At 38.8% G+C, this 19,709-nt stretch overlaps 1 protein-coding gene across 1 annotated transcript in view; it reads left to right on the forward strand.

Moving 5' to 3' along the window:
- map1ab (microtubule-associated protein 1Ab) overlaps positions 1–19,709 on the forward strand; it is an 82,316-nt gene that overhangs the window by 40,439 nt on the left and 22,168 nt on the right. Inside the window, exons 3-4 of the mRNA XM_031731877.2 lie at positions 18,133–18,215; positions 19,452–19,589. Coding sequence (XP_031587737.2) covers positions 18,133–18,215; positions 19,452–19,589 — 221 coding nt within the window. The remainder of the gene's footprint in view (positions 1–18,132; positions 18,216–19,451; positions 19,590–19,709) is intronic.

Here is a 19,709-nt window from a genome sequence, read left to right on the forward strand (position 1 = left end):
GAGGAAATGCTGTTTTAGGTAGGTGTACACAATGCAGGCAGCTGGAAGAAGAAGTGAAGTAGATTACCACACTTGGCAAATTCATTTTAATAAACTGAGAAGTTTAGTTAGGAGCTATATTTGTGGCCAAGGTTGTTTCTTTAAATTTGGACTAAATGCGCAGCGGTTCAAAGAGCAGCGTTTTACTGCCTCTCTTTTATGAAGCTCCTGCACTTGAAGTGAACACAGTGAGTCATTAGACTGTACAAGGACAAGAAACGCTGCAAGTAAGAAATTACGAAGCTTAACCTCAGGACCTTCATGTTGCTGAACATTGCAGGTTTGAATGTGCTTTGCAACGAGGAGATGCAAATGAGGAGGGAGACAATAACTAATGAGGAGCCAGTGTCCATGGCAACCTGTCCTTCACTTAACCCTGTTGTAATGTGAAACCTTTCTGTTCTGTTGCATTCGAAATTGAAGGTGATTTGTCCACAGGCCTTGAGTAATTGATGTCTTTAAGTCTTTACTAGAAGACTGAATTTTACAAATACTGAATATCTATGGTTATAATTTAAATCTTGAAGTTTCTCCAGACTTTTAACTCTTTCCCCCCATAAACACAACATTTGACAATCTCCCCTGTAGTGACGAGTTTTGTCACCTCAGCATATATCAGTAAAGATGAATAGTTTCTGGGGATTTTCAAGGGTAGCTGCATAGGCAAAGACCACTCTCACTAATGTCTGAGGCATACTCTGTCATTTTGTTCTATAAGCAAGCCTGAAATATGATAGAAGACAGTTCAGAAAAGAGCTTCAAGCGTTACTCCTCATAGGCTCTCAAGGCATGAATTTCTGGGTCCATAAAGAAACTGGAACACCTCTTTTTTCTTTCGTTATTACTTTGAAATCAGTGGAGGCAATAAATAACAGTGGAAGCAGAAGCTGTGTGCTCCAGTTTTCTTTCAAGCTCATCTAGTTTGGATCTCCATCAGCTTTTCCTGGCAAAGCTCTGAGATACAGAGTCATAGTATATACTTCTAGCTCGAGAAACTTCTGCGTGTGTTAGACTGGATCACCAAGTGAGTCATCCTCCACCCAGAGACATCTATCCACAGGGCTGTTGTTTTCGACAAGTTATTACCAAGCAACCAGCCAGTAACTTGAACCTGCGCTCTGGTGGTTTGAAAAGCACCTTAAGCTGAGAGTAAATCCCTGAGGGCCAAAGCCTCTCACAGAGGAGCTGCCGCAGAAAGAGCTCCAAACAAATAGCAGTCTATCTGCAGCCAATTTAACAGCCTGTGACTTCTGAATGACACTTTTTTCTCCCACCCCTCCATTCCCATTTGCTCTCTCTCAGACCTGTCTTCTCAAACAGACAAGGAAAGCTTTGTCATTCCCGTGCCCTTCATTTTGTCTTTCCCACCTTGGAGGATTAAATACACTGTCCTTGTGTGAGGTAAGGTCGCATCGACACACATTTTTTTCCAAACTGCCTTCTCACTCACCTGGATGTATGCGACCCAGGGAGCCTGTCCTGTGGCCATCTCCATGATGAATGAGATGCCTTATCTTGTCAATATATTGCTGACAGCTAGTTTATTATCACTGCGCCTCACCTCCTGACACCTGAGCGAGAAAAATAAGCAGTGTCCTTTTAAAAAACAAGCCAGGAGCATGTGTGCTTGTGCGTGAATGTGCATATATTTTTATGCCACGATGAAAAATGAAATGTCTTTAAAATATTTCAGTTGTTTCTGAAAAGAAATACAAAGTAATAGGAATTACTACATGTAAAGCTGCCATTAACTATGCTCAAAGAGAAAAAAGAAGAATGAAAGTACTGTGCAAATATGGATTTTTAACAAACGATAAAAATACAGACATTTGCTGTAATCACAAAGTATATGATATTAAATGAATAGTATGTTTATTAATGTTGGACAGGCTGTCAGTATAATTAACTAAGCAGTCCATGTTTTCTTTCAGGTAATTGATTTAAAAAACACACAGCTGTCCGGTTTACTGATCTTATACGCTGATCAAACATTATGAGAACTGCATGGTGAAGGGAATAACACTGATTTCACCATGGCACCTGTTGGTGGATGGGATATATTAGGGAGAAAGTGAAAGTGAACATTTTGCCCTTAAAGCAGGAAAAATGGACAAGTATAAGGGTTTGAATGAGTTTGAGGGTCAAACTGTGCAGCTATGGCTCATTTATGCATGTGAGGAGTGAAAGGTGGTCTCAGTTACTTAACTCAGACTTAGCAACTTAGCTCAGACCACCCTTCCAGCCTTAATGCTGGTTCTGATAGAAAGGTCTCAGGAAACACAGAGAATCACAGTTTGCTGACCCCATCCACCTCCAACAACCTCCAAACCTCCAACAATGGGCACGTAAGCATCAGAACTGGACCACAGAGCAATGGAAGAAGGTGGTCTGGTCTGATGAATCATGTTTTCTTTTACATCATGTGGATGGCTGCGTGCATCCACGTCACATACCTGGGGAACACCTGGCACCAGGATGCACTATGGGAAGAAGGCAAACCCGCGGAGGCAGAGTGATGCTTTGGGCAATGTTCTCCTTGGGTCCATGTGGATGTTACTTCGTTATATATACCACCCATTGTGGTATATATCACTCAAAGTGCACATTCCAATAAAGCTTTAAACCTTAAAACAATTTAAAGTAAGTTCTAAAAAAATCGCCCGCTGTACAGATCAGAACTGCTTTTTGTAGCAAGATATAAACGTTTTTATTTTTGCTGTAAATTCTGGCATTTTAACATGGGAGTCAATGATGGCTCACTTTTGTGGCCAGCCTCAAGTGGTCATTCGTAGAAACTGCAGTTTTATCACTTCAGTACTGGGATTCCTGCTTGGATTTAACAGGATTTTATAATTCCCAGAGTTTGGCATTGCAACATACACACTGCCACACAAGCTGACTTAGGACAGATAATACAGACATGTTTGAATGGGTCTTCCTCTGTGCTGGGCACAGTTTAAACAGAAACTGTTTTATTACTGGGGGTATTTTTACTGTCAGACAGCATGTTTGTGGTGGGCTGAAAAGGATGGACTGACACATTTTGGTGTGATGTTTTTGGCAGCGTGTGTGTGTGTCTGTGTGTGTGTATGTTGTTTGAACTCTTACTGTTTTGAGCACCTATTTGGGGCCATTTAGATGGTGGGAGTACCGGGGGTAGCAATGATGTCATACTTGGCACACTGTGGACTGGACTCTAAGAGACGATGACACATTGCCAATATCCTCCCGCTGCCCTTTTCTAGCAGCAGCTTTTTCACGCCTCTCCTCACTTTCAGGGTGGTCAGTCGGCATGTTGGCCTGGTTGTTTTTCTCACTGACTATACTCTCTGTTAGTCCTATAAAGTCTGTCTTGAAGGTCTTTTGTCAAGATAGACTTATTAAAATGGTTTAAATAATCTGCATCATTACTACAGTTCACTTTGAAGGTTGAAATCTAAAGCGTTTGTGTTGGCATGTGCCTGTGCAGGCTGTGCCACTGCTGCATAAACCATTTAAACATGCCACTTTAATCCCTGAATAACTATTTTTAGTATGTTGTTTAGGCATGCGATTGTTCAGGGCTTTGCTATTATCATTGCTATTTTGATCCATCATTTAATTATTGTTATAAATGCCTCATTCAGAGGCTTTTCTCTGTAACAAGAATAAAAAGTTAAATTCTGGGCATATAAAATAGTATAGTCTTGTGTTTTGAGGCCAGTGTTATGATCAATATTCTACTAAATAAAAAATGGTATTTGTAGATAATGAATCTACAATGTCAGTTAAAAAAAGACTTTTAGTATACAGACTCCAGTGTTCACATGAAGGCATGTGGCGCAGGTACTCTGTGTTTGTGTGTGGATGTTTGAGCTGCGAGGCATCACCATGGCAGTCTGCAGCAACAAAGACTGAATGATAGGCTTCCAAAAGCAGCTCAGAGGCCCTTCAAGGAGGGCGCAGAAAGGAAGGCTGGGATGAAACTAAGTTCTGAAGACGTTTAGACTTAAAACGCTGCAATACTTACATACTGAAGCACCAATGAGCTGTGTCTCTTTCCTTGACGGTTCTTTGACCTCAGTCTCCTCCTGTTCTTCCCATTGATTTCTTCCTTTCACTGTTTCAGACATAATGACAGTGAGCTAATGCTTCACCACTTCAGAAACACTGGGAAAGTTAGTGAAGCACTTTGCAATCGGTGGCCTAATGTTCTGTGTTCTCATCTCCCTTATTGGCTTGGGAGTGACTCATATAGTGATAATGATTTGCAGATATCTAAAAAAACAGTTAAAGTAGGCAGGTGAATCTATTGAACTTTTCTGTGAATTTAAAATTTTGTCGTAATCATATGCCATTTATTGTTCCCATGTGAAGTTACAAAACCTTTTTTTTTTTTTTTACCTGATTTGTGATGCATTCGACCACTTTCAGAGTGTTAAAGGTGCATTTTACTACATTCACGGCTTATTGTTTGACTGGAGTCTTAAGTAAGCCAAGTCTACTGAAGCCATCACCGTTCTGGCTTTGCACTTTTATAATAGACCATTTATCATCAACAATGGGCCTTGGTATGAGTTCAGTAGAAGATTACTTTTGAGAAAATCCAACACTGGCGCTTCTATGCACATATTTAGGCTGTGACAAGTGGGACTTAAGTGTTTTTTTTAAAGATAAGATACACTTTATGGATCCCTGTGGGGAAATCTGTAGAGTTTGCAGGGATTTGGATATCTGATAGCTCACACACGGTCCGCTTATTAAACCAGCTGACTCGAAAAAGATGCTGCAAAGGATTTACTGCATTACAAGTCAAAGTTGAGTGGACTCTGTTGTGTTGAGTATCCATTACCCTGCTCCTACAAACAATATAAGAATATGAAATAGTATCACACACATCCATTTTAAATATGTTTCCACAGTTACTGAGTGCTGTAGTACTGTATTTTGCAGTTTTGTTCTCTACAAGAGAACTTCAACGTGCAGAATCTGCTGGCAAAGAGCGAAATGTTCATTTTAGGTTTCTGTTTATAGTCCACGTGTAGAACACATACGTGAAACATAGTCTGAATACTAAAAATAAACAGTCTCAAAAGTCATAAAAATGATGCATATGATCCAATATTTTGTGGACTGAGAAGACAAAAGCAAAAGTTTCTGGAAGTTTTTCATTTCATAAAAGAACATCAGACCAGCCGTCAAACATGGTGGTAGTGGTGTGATGGTCTGCGGCTGATTTGCTGCTTCAGGACCTGGATGACTTGTCTCAATTGATGAAACCATGAATTCTGATCTGTACCAGAAAATCCTGAAGGAGAATGTCCAGCCATCAGTTTGAGCTCTGATGCTCAAGCACACTGTTATGCCCCTGGACACAATATTGCATTTTATATTATGTGTTTTATATGACATTAGCTGTGTTTAATTTTTGTTAGTTCAGTTTTGTCTATGTTGTCATTTGTTATTTTCTATTTAGTCATTTTTAAAGTGGTGACTCCAGGACGATTAACAATTACTATAACAGAACCTAATCCAGTGACCTAAAGACATTAATGTGCAAGCTGTGGAAAATATCTATGATTTTGTCCAAATTAAATACAGTGAATCCCCAACACTGACACCTAGCTGTCACAGACAGACACCTATCTGGCTTATCATCCCAAACATTAAGATGTTAAATCCCAGAACCTGGATTAGCATCAGAAACTAAGACTGTGGCTGTCTGTAGCTGTTGTAAACTGATGATAATGACTGTAGTTCGAGGAGCTGGTTTGATACCTTAGCTTTGATACCTGGAAGTCCTTGAAAATATTAACAAGAACAACCCAAAGCAGCTGAGGTTAGGGCTAATTACAGTGGATGAGGCAGTCATAACTACACAGTCAGCTTAAACACGGTAAGCGGCAGTGTAGAAATATGACATTGATTTGAGCTATTAGATTCAAAGAACAGGACAAATCTGTGTGTGTGAAGCTAATTATTCTCATCAGTATTCATCCCATAATTTTCATTTCTGTCATTCAGTTAGCGCTCTTTAGAAATTATGAAAACCTACTAAAACTTAAACAGCTATAGCAGCTCTGTTTCAGTGGATTGCAGACTGCAACAGTGACTCAGCAGTTACTCGTTGCTTTTAGATACAAACAGACGATTGGCCTTGTAGTGTTGATACATGGCTTTACTGCTCAAAGCCGACACAGTACTGAAATGAGCAGGGAAAAGCAATGTCTGTATTGACTTCTTTAATTTTCCAGCCCACTTCACACCTCTTTATCTATAAGTACAGACAATAGTACTCGGTCCTAGGGAAGTAATAAGCTCACATTAGGCAAATGAGATTAAAAGCAGGGTAATAACTTTGTGATGTTGCTTCACTCAACCTCTGCTGTCCTGACAGGCATATAAAGATGAAGCCCAAAGCATCGGTTCTTCCTCATTAACTCGCTGATTTTTTAACTTTATTTTCCTCGGGAGAAATCATGTCCAGGGCTACAGCTGCGAGAAGTCCTGTCCTGTCATGACAAAGTATTTAAGAAGTTTATTCATCAGAAGTGTCAAAAATGAACTGACTCTTTTGAAATGCTAATTTCTGCTGATTTCTTTCATCTTCCACGATAATAAACTCAGTATCTTCTATCTGTTGGTTTGAGAAAATCATGCATCTTAAGATGTCATCTTGGTCTTTGAAAAATTGTTAATTCTGATCTTTCTTTTTTTCATAGATGAAAACGATAGTTTGTGGAGAAAATAACTAGCAGAAAAATCAAAAATGTTTCTGCTTAAATTGCATAACATTTTCAGCTAATGAGACTCTAGCTGCTTTCTCGCCAGTGCTTGGTTTTTTGACCCGGCTCTCTGCTGAATCACTGCTCTGTATATGAAGTAACTGCAATCTCCTTATGTTCATGGAGTACAAATAATCATGAACACACGTCACAGATTTTGAAATCTTCCTGCCACTGCTTGTTCTTTACCTTTTTGAGTATGAAATCTATCTGGCTGGCTGGCTGGTTGCTAGCTAGCTCGCTAGCACACCATTATTTTGGCATTATTTTGGCTATACACACAGACAGCTAGCTAGCTAGCTAGCTGTATGTGTGTCTGTGTTTATAGCCAAAATAATGGTGTTAAGCAATAGTACTTCAGGCTTTGTGAAGGTCTTTGTGAAGTTTTTCTTTGGACATTGGCTGTTATTTCACTCATTTGTTCTGTCCAGTTCTCAAAGCATTCTCAAAGCATGAACCAGTATTGTTTCTGCACATAACAGACAAATTAGCAAATAACCAATTTTAAATTTTGTCTCTTGGCATTTTATTACTAACAGTCTAATATTTCTATAGTTGAATCTACAAAAATTACTAAGAGGACAGTCTAAGAGGCATCTCAAAATGGTGTTTGGCCTGAAAAATATTTACAGCAGATGAGCAATATCTATAAGTCATGTCCTTAAGAAAGTAGAAAGGTTGCTGTCACAAAACCATTCTTAAGGAAGGGGAAAGGAGAGAAATGGCTGAAGTATGCCACATTACTGTAGAACTGGAATGAAAAATTCTTATTTCAGCCCAGGTCTTATGAACTCATGTATTCAAATTTGAACCTTTTGGTTGAAATCATCATAAATATGCATGGAGAAGGTAAGGAGAGAGGTACATCACCGATGTCTGCAGGCATCTGTAAAACACTGTAGATGCTCTGTGATGCTTTGGGGCTGGATTTCAGTGGTTTTGGGGCTCCTGTCTACATTAATTGTATTATGAACTCGGAGAATGGCCGGCAGATTTTGATCCACCAGGCAATACCATCTGGAAAGTGTCTGATGGTGAAAGGTTTATGTTTGAGCAAGACAGTGATCCTAAACATACTGTCAGTGCAGCAAAAACATACCTGGATAGAAAAACACACAATGGAACAGTATCAGTGGCCTCCCCAGATCCCCGACCTTATTATTAACGAAGCTATGTGCGATCAACTTGACAGAGAACAGAACAAAAGCCAGCCAACATCCAAAGAAGAACTTTGAATGTCTACTCACTTCCTGTGTTTGATTGTATGATAAAGGTGATCCTTCAGAACCAACAGTGACTGTAGTGATTTGCAGTAACAATTTCTAAGCAACCAGGAACAACCAGGTGAAAAATATGCAGTGTTATTGGGCTAAGCATTAAAGTGAAATTCATGATGGATCCTTTTTGATCGTTACTCATTGTTAAACAGTGAGGGTTGTGGGGCAGAACTTTTTTTAGGCTTTGAAACTGGGGCATGCCAGAAAAAAAGTTTGAGAAACATTGAGCTAAGGGAACAAGGGGATCAAAACCATGCCGCCACCCCCCCGACCACATAACAGAGCCACCATATCCCCTCACTGTAGGGTTAAAGTGCTGTTTTTGAATTTATTTATTTATTTTAATTTGTTACATAAAGTATATATCCCAGATTTTCACACACCTTTCTGATGGCTGCTCCGAAATGTATGGTACCTTAGTCACCTCCAGTCATGCTGGGTAAAAACATTTGATCTGATGTTAAATATCCTGTGAAATAACTCCAGCAGTGACTCTCTCATGATGTAATGGCTTTCTTTTTAAATTAACATTATTATGTTTCTTAATAACTGAGGCTACTTCTTTGAACGCCATAGACATGAAAGATGTTAAGTCATAGAAATGAAGTTGTTAATTTATTTATTTAATTGGTAAAATGCATCATATTGATTGAAAGAATGTGCCTGGTCGAGGTCAAAAATTTGCATAGGTGGTACAGAAGCAAGGTTTGTAGGTACGCTCTCAAACTCAGTGGTTTTATATTCAGAAATATCTCCCTGTAGATATTTTATGATTATTTGTTAAATATAAAAAAGTAGCGATCCTTGTTCCTGAATCACTTTCAACTCTTTTCCTCATGAATGCTTCAAAGCCTCTGATCCAATGCTATGGTCAATTTTTCAAGTTTGTTTTCCACTATAAATAAAACCTAATATTCTAAGCTCTATTAGACCGATCTCCCTAGAAGGATTTTTTTTAAGCTGTTGTCTTTAAATTCCTTGAACCCCCCCCTCACGCCAGCCCGCTGCTGTAAATGTGGAACATGCTATATGGAGCAGTGCAGTGGCTGGGCCTCGGTCGATCAGTGCTCCGTTTTAGTCGCCTTTAAACAGAGCGTTCTCATTTTGGGAGTTCAGACGCGGATATTTATATCAAGCAGGTCAGCTGAGAAGAGAGAGTCGAGAGCTGAAACACTGAGTCCTGTCTAACAAATGACCTTCCTTCTTCTGGGTCTGACGAGCAGAGTCGTGCAAAGACTGAGGGGAAGTGAAGAGTTCACATCTCCCAAGATCCCCAAGTCAACCGATGGTAGCAGGACAGATGACACCCAGCATGTAACCTGCTGCCAGAGTTATTTTTGTCAAGAAGATGGACCACTGCAGACATGTGTGCTGTTAGCACGAATGTCCCTGATGGATTACCGAGTACTTCTTTGAACTGATGAAATGTATTTGTAACAGTTTTGAAGTTCAGGGTGAATTAAGGAACAAACATGGAGAAAGCTGGTAAAGACAGAAGTTTACCAGATTTGCACCTTGCAGTGAGCGCTCTAAGCAAAACTCAATGGGTTGTTTATTTAGAGACACTGTTGTCACACATTGTCAAAAAATATGAAGCTGCTGAATTAATGTGCTCCTATTTGAATATTAACCACTGTACCCAGATGCTGCAAGTAATCACTAAGTTTTCATAACAAAGGAAACTTTATTTGCGAATACTTTGGCCTTGCGAGGTGTTTGCTGTTTAAAAGAACCAAAATAATTTTTTTTAAAAACTCAGAGCAGAGCTTCAATTAGTTAATCAAACTCTATTTGTCTAAAATCTTTCTTGCAGGTTAGTGCAGTTAACGGTGACAAGCGGATAATCAGATGGAGCGAAATGAATGAAACAAAACAAATAATGTGCAGCAGTTAACAATCAAAGATGAAACATCAAATAAAGCAGCTTAGTGTGTCAAATACATTTAATTAAATAATAATAGTGTTAAATTATAGAAACAAAATAAGTTAAAAGATAATGCTAATATATTTAAAAAAAAAACACTGAAACATCAACAAATACAATAAAATGTCTTGTGCATTATTGGCTATACTTCTAATATATCTTTTTAAAGAATAGGCCAGTTTTAGCAATTTGTTTTAAAATGCTTTATGTAAAATAAAAACATCATCGGTCAGTCTGTCTGTGTTTGACAGTCTGTCTTCTTTTTAGGTAGACAGTTTTGATGACATCATCAAAACTGTCTACCTAAAAAGAAGCTTAACAGATGATTAAGTAGAACGCCCATCTATACCAAGGAGAAAGATTTTCCTTGAATATTTCCTTCAACATCTGCTCATTTTCATCTCCATAGTTTTATGCTCAGACTGAGTAGCTTTGCATGACTCACTGTTCATAATAATCCTTAATTTTAACCCTGGAGCAGTCCCTCAATTCATCCACTGTGTTAGGCGGGGCTTCTGCATGCCAGAGGTGACAACATGTATCCACTCTCACTATCATTATATAAAACCAACTGAGAGTTTAGAGCAGCCTGAAGCCTGAACCTTTTAGTTAATGGGCATTACTTGATATCATTGTTATTATTATTGTTATTATTATTGTTATTATTATTATTACATTTGGCCACCGTTGTTACACTATATATGATAAAATAATAATTGCTCTTGTTTAAAAAAAATAACTGTGCTTTGCAGTTTCAACACTCACCAAGCGACTGCTAACAAATAGGAAGATTTAGCTTTGGCTGCAGTCTTTGTTGTGGACTTAGTTAAATGTGTGACAATGATATTCTAATGCACTGCTTTGATGTTAAAATCGCAGACATATCACAAAGCCTGAGAGCTGATTTGATAAGAGTATGTCATTAGTACTTAAGACAAATTCAGCTGAGACGGAAAGCCGGGACCTTCTAAAAGCAGTAAAGCCTCTGCAGAGATATGAAAAAAAAGTGAAAATCAGCCAGTCTGAACAGCGCGAGTCTTCATTTCACTGCCTTCACTTGGACGTCACTTTATGTGATAGGATGATGCCTCCTCGCTGGCTGGGATGCCAGTAAAAGAAAGCCACAGGGATGAATAGATGAGGGCAACTTGGCTGAACATTGCTGTCTTCAATAGGGCTCTTTAAACAAACACATTTAAGCTGTGGAGCAGACGCTGGCCTGCCTGAGGAGCCTTTAGCTTCGCACTGTTTGGTTCTCGGTGGGCTGAGACCCACAAGGCTGACTCACATCACCGGGCTGTAATTTCCAGTAAAGGTCTCATTATTTATTACAATTGGAATTTATCACAGGGCACTGGGTTAAAAGGCTGATATGAACAATGGATGTTTGTCATTAACCATTTTTGATTTACCTTTAAATACATGGAAATACTTGAAAATACTTGAAAGTTGGATATTTTAATTTATATATGTGTTTGTGTGTGTTAATTGTAAGTGTGTTCATTTAAACCACTGAAAAATCCACCAGCATTTGGCAGCTTTCTTTATACCGATCACATTCATTAGATAAGTGAGAAACTTTGGCAGGACTTGCACATGACTTGGTCATTTGTCACTGTCCTGCAGATTCGTAGTCCACGTGGCCGATCAGTATAACACTTTTGTCTATTTGACAACAACTGTTTCTATAAGAAGAGCTCATTAATCAATGGTGGATGTCCTGAACAACCTGGATGAGATGAGAATGGATACAAAATAGATCAAAGGCAGAGTTACCACAGAATCAATTTAAAGAACAGGGAGTGGGTGCTGATTGGCTCAGAGAGCGTGGGCAGAAAGATCGCTGGACAAGAGTAGTGATGCTGAAATTGAGAATGAGGTGATTCTGACAGCGTGGGAAATCAGAAGTGTGGGAGAAAATAGAGCTTCAGGAATAGCCCGAATCACCAGGAGGAATAGAGACAGAATATAAGAGATCACATCTACCCAACTGAACGTAAAAGCTTCATTTTGTTTGTTTTTTTAAACTGCAAAACAGGAGACATGGACAAGGACACAGAGGAGAAACAAAATTAAAATAATCAGTACATGACAGGACAATGAATTAAAAGTTAGGACAGGATAGGAAATAAAAGAGCAAGCTGACATTTTGTGTCGAATGTCGAGGTCTCTGGGTGTGTTTGTGTGCAGGTGAGCCTGCCTCTGTACAAAGAAAAACTGAGGTTAGATGAAGAATACCAACATTGTCCTGCAGGTAAATGGTGTGCCCTGAATGTACAGCAACATGCTAGCTGGTATTTGCGGTTTTAGAGTGAACTACAGGCTGGATAGCTGTGGAAGCTGGGACAGCATTATTCCCAATATTTCTTTTTTTTGTGTGTTTATTTTGTTTTTATTTATTACCATTTTTGTACTGGGAAACAAAACAATCGTTATTATAACGGTCAGATGGTCAGTTACATCTTTTTTGAAGAAGTCCTGCTGATGCATTGATGCATCCCATCTTCTGACAGATATAGATGACACTATGGAAATACATTATGAGTCAAGGACATTTGTCCTTGGCTCATAATGTAGCTTACATCATTATTTTGGAGACAGGAATATAATGATGCTGACCTGGTTGTTTCACTGTGTATGTGAAGAGAATTTTTATAATTCACAGAGAAACAACATGTATTAGGATACATTGGGTTAAAAAGTAAAAAGAAATAAATAAAGATAATGATAAAACAGTGACTTGGTATAGTACAGTAGTAGTAATACCTTGTCTTTTTAAAGGACAAGAAATTTTCATTACTGATGTTCCAGCTCCTCAGTAGGAGGGATGACTAACTCGGTGCCCTAACCTTCACTTGCCTACAACCATCTAAACTCCTCTGCCTGCTACTCGTTTTACATTTTTTACATTTACCTTGTGCATGTCTGTATGTTAAGTCTAGCGCATTAAGATTACTTTAATGTCTTTATGTCATAGACTCGACAAGGTTGTGGAAACATTCCTCAGAGACTTTGATTCATGTTGACATGATAACATCTGTTTCAGATTTGTTGGTCCTACGTTTATGATCCAAATCTCCCAGCATCACATCCCAAAGGTGCTCTACTGAAGTGATATCTGGTGGCAGTGGAGGCCATTTTAAAGCAGTGATCTCACTGTCATGTTCAAGAAACTAGTTTGAGCTGATTTGAGCTTTGTGACATGACAGAGGCAGTCACTGAAAGATGACTAAGGAAGACAATACACAGCAGGCTGTAATCTTAAACAATACTCAGTTGGTACTAAGAGGCCGTGTTCCAGGAAAACATCCCACACATCATTATACCACCTCCAGCATAAACTGTTGACACAAGGAAGGATGGATCTATACTTTCATGTTGTTGATTCTACCATAAAGGAAAAAAAAATCAGACTCATGAGACCTGGCACCGGTTCCAGTCTATTGTCAAGTTTCGGTGAGCCTCTGTGAACTGTAGCCTCGGGTTTTTGTTCTCAGCGGAAAGGAGCGACCTGGTGTCTTCTGCTGCTGTACCCCATCCGCAGGTTTTCCAGTTTATACCAACCAAATTTTATATTTTTTATAGTTAAAACAAAAAATAGCTGCACATTTTCTTATATGAAAAGCTTTAAAAAACATTCATCATCTTAAAAAAAATACCTCCAAATAGGAAATGATTATAAATGTTGTTGGAAATTCATTTTCTTTTAATTAAATCCCCATAAAACATAAGAGGGGAGGGGTCTTCGCCTGAATTACAGTAAATATAATAACAAAATGCTAAAAGCTGAGTGTTGGAGGGCCTTTTAACCTATCAGTGCACCACTGTCACCTACACAGAATACACAGAAGTAATTAGTAGTAAAGGTGACGTGGTCTGAGAAATCTCATTCTGCAGTGACAGCGAGCCCTCTGAGAGGCTTGTTGATGTTCTGTGACCCCGGGGAGAAACATCAGCATTTCACACTGACAGAGAGTGTCTTTGTTGTTGTAGTATCTTGTCGTACCAGTCTGCAGTGTCAGCGAAGAATCAGCTTGCGGGCAGCCATCGGCAGCAGCTAATGGAGTCTCTCCTCATCTGCTTCACCTGGAGGTCAAAGGAAAGCACCAAGTGTATGGGCCTCGTTCTTGTGAGAGCAAATTAACAAATTCATCCTGCAGCTGTGTGGTTCCAGCGTGTCTGTTGTCCATATCGATGAGGCTGCTCGGTGTTGCGTTTTGCTCTTGCCAGGGATTAAAGTATCAAAGCAAACTTGCAAATCATGTCTCGCCCTCGCAGCTTAGTCATTGCGCTGTGAAACCGGACGCGTCTGTGGGCAGATCTGCTGGAGTGTTAGAACTTCTGACTGCTATCCCAGCAAGGGGTGTCGTTCTTCAGCTAAATCCTTCAGTGACCTCTTGTCGCCACTCACCTCATGCAGCTGTCAGTTGATTAGAAATCGTTGCTTTCTATTGGTCATGGTTGCTGCAGTGTGTTCCTATGGTAACATCAACAGAGGGAGCCACATCTTCTAATTCGGTTGAATGATGCTGGCTGAATGCTGCCTTATGAAGAATACACTGCAATATGAAAATAAATCCGCTTTATAGGTTCACATGGGTTTCATAATTTAAAGTCTTTGCATCCTTAGTTGTGATAAATCAGTCAAGATGCAAGAGGTTCTGGGTGAAAAGTAGTTTAATGCACCACTAACAGGAGAGCTTAATGAACAATAACAATTATCTTAAAATGCTAAAACGAATCAAAACATAATGAACGCTAAATGCAAGCAGAAGTCTTGTTTATTTGTATAGCTACTTTAAACCAGCCAGTTTTAAGGGCTCTATGTCAATTTAATATATCAATCAACATGACTAAAAATGGAAATAGATGATAGCTAAAAATCAGCAGCATCTATAAGGTTCTCATCTATATCAGATAGCATGATGTCATCATTTTCCCTAACAACCACCTAGCAATGGGCTAAAATGACTCAGTTTTTGCATTTATCCGCTTCCAAGAACAGGTCAACCAATATTGCAGCATGGGCATGTACTAGTTTAGTCAATTGGGCACATAAATTACATGTAAAAAATACCTCAGACATTCCAACATCCACTCAGAGCTGAACTGAAGAACCTTCTCGGATGAGAGATGAAACGTCTTCAAGAAACTTAAAGAAGTCCAAACGCTTTTCTTTCCAAGACCACTCAGAGGAGAGATTAAGCTGACGTATGCGTGCCAGTGGTCAGCCAATAACATAAACACAATTATTACTCTCAAATGACATCCATTAAATCAGTGCATGATATCAAAAAAGGGTATTGTGTTTATAAAATGGTGACATCAAAAACCATCAACCATATTCCTGTGTAACTCCTAATGAACCAGAACATTTGAATCAAAAACAAACAATTACATTAGACCGTCTGAAAGTTCATTGTTCGGTTCCTGAAGTAACAACCCACATCTGTAATTTAATGTAAATATTCAGATAGCCTGTCTTCTCCTTGATAATAGTAGTATATGGAACATCTAATCAGGGATCGCTTACTATTTTTTTCATTCTGGGAAATGCTTTTGGCTGTTACAGACTTGGCTTACTGCTAATATGGTCATATTAGCATTCAGCCCAATATGCTGTGGTTTTTGGTGTTAAAACTGTGGGAGCTAAATTAGAATATAACGTTTATTAATTCTACTTTGAACCATTGTTATTGCTATTGAAAACGTGATATGCAGCTTTTAGTTCTTATGACGCACCACAAGAAGATCACCTGTGTGAAAGAGTTCATGATCTGAGAATAGGTAGAATCACTGTGAGGAGAGAAAATAACTCTTGACATTTCTTTATCTGAAAATGTCACAGATGATGTGTAGAAAAGAGAAAAATGTGGTTGAATACAAAATGATTCAGTTCAGCTCACTCTTTTTTTCAAATTGGTACTAATGTCACTTGGTACAAAAAAAGAATATAAATGGATGAATCAGATCAGCTGAAAACAGATAATATGTCTGTGATTATTGTGTGCAATATAATATTTGAGTGCTTCTTCCTGTGATCACAGATGGTCTAGACTTAATATCACACTGATTGCATTATTGATATTCAAGTGGAATAATTTCAGAGCTTCTCTTTAATGTATTAAATTACTTGTTTCATTCAAACTCCTCTACATCTTAACAGTCCTTTGTTTTTTCTTATTGCTGTTCTTTTTTACAGCACCGTATCTTAAGCTGGCAGTGATTTACATTATAGTCTTTTCATGGAAAACACGTGACAGATTGTAGAAAGAAGGCAAAGTACTGCAAACTCGGGGGATGCACTGAACATCCCGGCGGATGGTGGAGTCACTGAGATCCTTCTATTAATAGAGCTCTCAGATATCTAATTTGCACTGAAACAAAGGGGAATTAAAAGCTTAACATCACCTCTAAAAAGAGTAATGTACATAATATAACAAATATGACAGAGTTCCCATTTTTATGCTCATTTAGTAAGTAAGTGTTTTTTTATTTTAAATGTTAATGTTTAAAATGCAATTTTTTTTTACATACTGTACGTTTAGCTCCTGTCTCAACCTTTCTAAAAGCCCTGCCCTGGATTGGTCACCTAGTACTACATAAACAATGCATTGGTTACCAATCATGTGAGTAGAGCTGTCAGTTGCTAACAAAATGCCAGACCTCAGCCTAACACATTAGACGCGAACGCAGGGAAGCTGATGGACCACTGTCCCTGTGTCATTCATTCCCATTCACTCAAAGACTTTTGATGAAATGATCTGCACGAATATGAAACAAAAATATTTTGCTCATCATCCATGTAAAGATTTTGTAACTCATACTATAGTCACGTTGACTGTGATCAACCTCAGTGCAACGGAGATCTCAGCATCTCTATAGACTCCCTGTGCAGCTACAGGAATTTTGCCATATGTAACATTTGCACATTAACTGAAATATAAACTCTGGGCTGAGCTCTCTAAAATGGGACAGCAGCCTCTGTTGTTGTGGCTGCTGACTAGCTAAACACGACACTGTCCTCAGCCAGAGAAACACATTAGGATGTCAAGTGCCAAAAAACATCACAGCAATAATAAAAGTAATGTTAACAGTACTAATAATACCACAGCTAACTTCACAAGTTCAGCAATAATATTCTCAATCTAATGACTCTTTGCTTCCTCTGGCCCTCTTTCGGGTAACAACAATATACATGATTCTTTTCCTCAGGTTCTCATTTTTTAAAAAGACACTCTGACATGCTGCTGCTGTTTTAAATCTTTGACTTTAAAGTGTTGATTGTTTCTCTGTTAATAAGTGAGATAAAACCTAACTTTTAATTTGTGGTGTACTTTTGGGGGAGAAACATAATTTAAAAAATTTAAATGCACAAAAAATGTAAGGAAGTGTTTTAAATTTTCTTGCGTTTTGCCTGTTTTATGTCCTCTATGCATAAGTGTGTTAGTGTTTACTTTCAATCCATGTCCAAATACTGTTTCTATTCAGTCAAATAATAGAAAAAAATGATGTCCAATTTACAGACATTGTTCCCAAGTTCTATAATGCACTGTATAAAATGCTGTTAGCCATCCCAGCACATCTTGCATACAGCAAGCTCATGACCCAGCAGTTCCCTTTAATCAAGAACTTTGCAACAGAAAGGGGGAAAACTCCCTTTTAATGGGAATAAACCTCCAGCAAAACCAGCCTGAGGGAGGGGAGCCATCTGCCTCACCAGGTTGTGGTGAGGAGAGAGCGAAGGGAGGAAAGACGAGTGCAGACAAACAATGAATAAAATCTTGAGGCTTTAATTTTAAACTTCACCCAACAGACATTTGCGACCTCTTTCTTATTCCAACTTTTGTTCTTGCATTGATGCACAAGTGGGTTGCCTGTCTCTATAAAGGGACTGCCCCACATATAGTGGAGAATGCAGTATAGTAAATCTCTCTGACTCAAAGAGGTTTTCCAGATCAGGTCTGGATGCAATCCAAACAGGATGTCTTCAGGCCAGATGGCTGAATGTCTGCCAGCAGTTTTGATCAAGTCGTTTACCTCATTCGACCTTTCCGGCCTCCATAACCTTTCTTCAGACTTGTTACATTAAAAAAATATTTAAAAGGTTTTCCATCTTGTCTTTCAGGACAAAGGACTCTCCACCACAGGAGTGATGTCTTAGAGACCGTAGTGCTCGTCAACCCTTCAGAAGACGCTGTTTTATCAGAGGTAAGATCAGCATGTTCTGAATAACTGTTCTGTTTATGTTTATTGATGTGAGAAAAGGAGATGCTTACAGTGAGTTCGTCTGTGTTCAGCGGCCCTATTTTAACTAACTAAATTTGAGTCAACACATTTTGGCCTTCTGCCTTTATGGAAAACTTCTTTGAGGATAATGACATTCATGAACTTTTTAACTATTGCCATGTAGACTTCTGGTTTTAGCAGTTACTATTCCTTCCATAGTTTATCAGAACCATAGGTGATGTAAAATATGGATGTACCCACTGCGATTTCACCGACTGGTTTGGCTGCCCCATGCTTTTGGAGGCAGAAGTTACTATATATGGACGAGAAGATGAAGCCCTAAGCTACCAGCCAGTGCAAGCAAACTTAGTTAGCAGTCGGCATCTATGAAGCCACATTATTTGTCTGATAATTGCATTTAAAAGGCTCCAAAAATGCACAAAACACCATTTAGCAGAGATGACGCTTAGCAGACTCACAATCAGCTACAGTTGCATTTGTGCATGTTCTGTTGACATGTGTCAATGTGACCACTCTCCTAACTCCGCTTAAAGAAAATTTCAACCTTGCCAGCTTTTTATTGCAGTAAAGTTGGGTATTTTAACATGGACGTCTTTGGGGATTAGCTATGTTCTGGAACCCGCGTCACATTTTGTTTTTAGCTCCAGAGGTTCCTGCTCAGCTTCTTAAAAGACCTTTTTAAAATGGCAGACCTTTCCACAGATGTTAAGCCACATTACATGTTTACCTAAATGTAGTGTGGAATTGGCGAGGTTACGACTGCTTTAGATTTGCCAATTGGTAGAATAAGTACAAAAGTTCTAGGGCAAAGCTTAATGCATAGTGGTTAGGCCACAAATACACTCAATTCAAATTCTTTATTGCATGTCATTTTCCTCACAGATACTTTCATCTCTTTATCTCTTTATTGCACACAAATTTGAGTTGTTTCTATGACATTTTGATAGACACAAAATAAAGGTCTGATTTCAGTTGCTTAAATTAAGTATTCAGCATTATCTCTTTGTCCCTTTTGAAAGGAAAGAAGGGTGAAAAAAATCAGGCCATTAATGCTTAATCTTGTTAACCTTGACACAGTTTAAGTGAATCTTTATTTATCACTAATGCAGGTATTTCTCTTTCTATCTCAGCTGTGTTGGCTCCCCTTTAACTGTCCTCTGTCCCTCTCTGTCCTTTCTTCGTCTATGCGTGTCCCAGATCCAGTCTTTAGTCACAGACTCAGCAGGACACAAGCTTCTGGTCTTGAGTGGGCAGAGCTCAGATCACGGTACCCTCCTCCTTCAAACTGGTGTTTTTACCTCCCAGACCTTTTCACGTGTCTTTGCTGATCCTGGGGTAAGCCATCTACTGTTCTTTGGTAATAATGAAACAATTAACAACATCCAGATTTTGCATTCACAGTTACGTGTGTGGTTAAAAACTGTTTACTTTCAAAGGACAAATGCAAATTTTTAT

Source organism: Oreochromis aureus, linkage group 7 (assembly GCF_013358895.1).
Source record: "Oreochromis aureus strain Israel breed Guangdong linkage group 7, ZZ_aureus, whole genome shotgun sequence".
Classification (NCBI taxonomy): domain Eukaryota; kingdom Metazoa; phylum Chordata; class Actinopteri; order Cichliformes; family Cichlidae; genus Oreochromis; species Oreochromis aureus.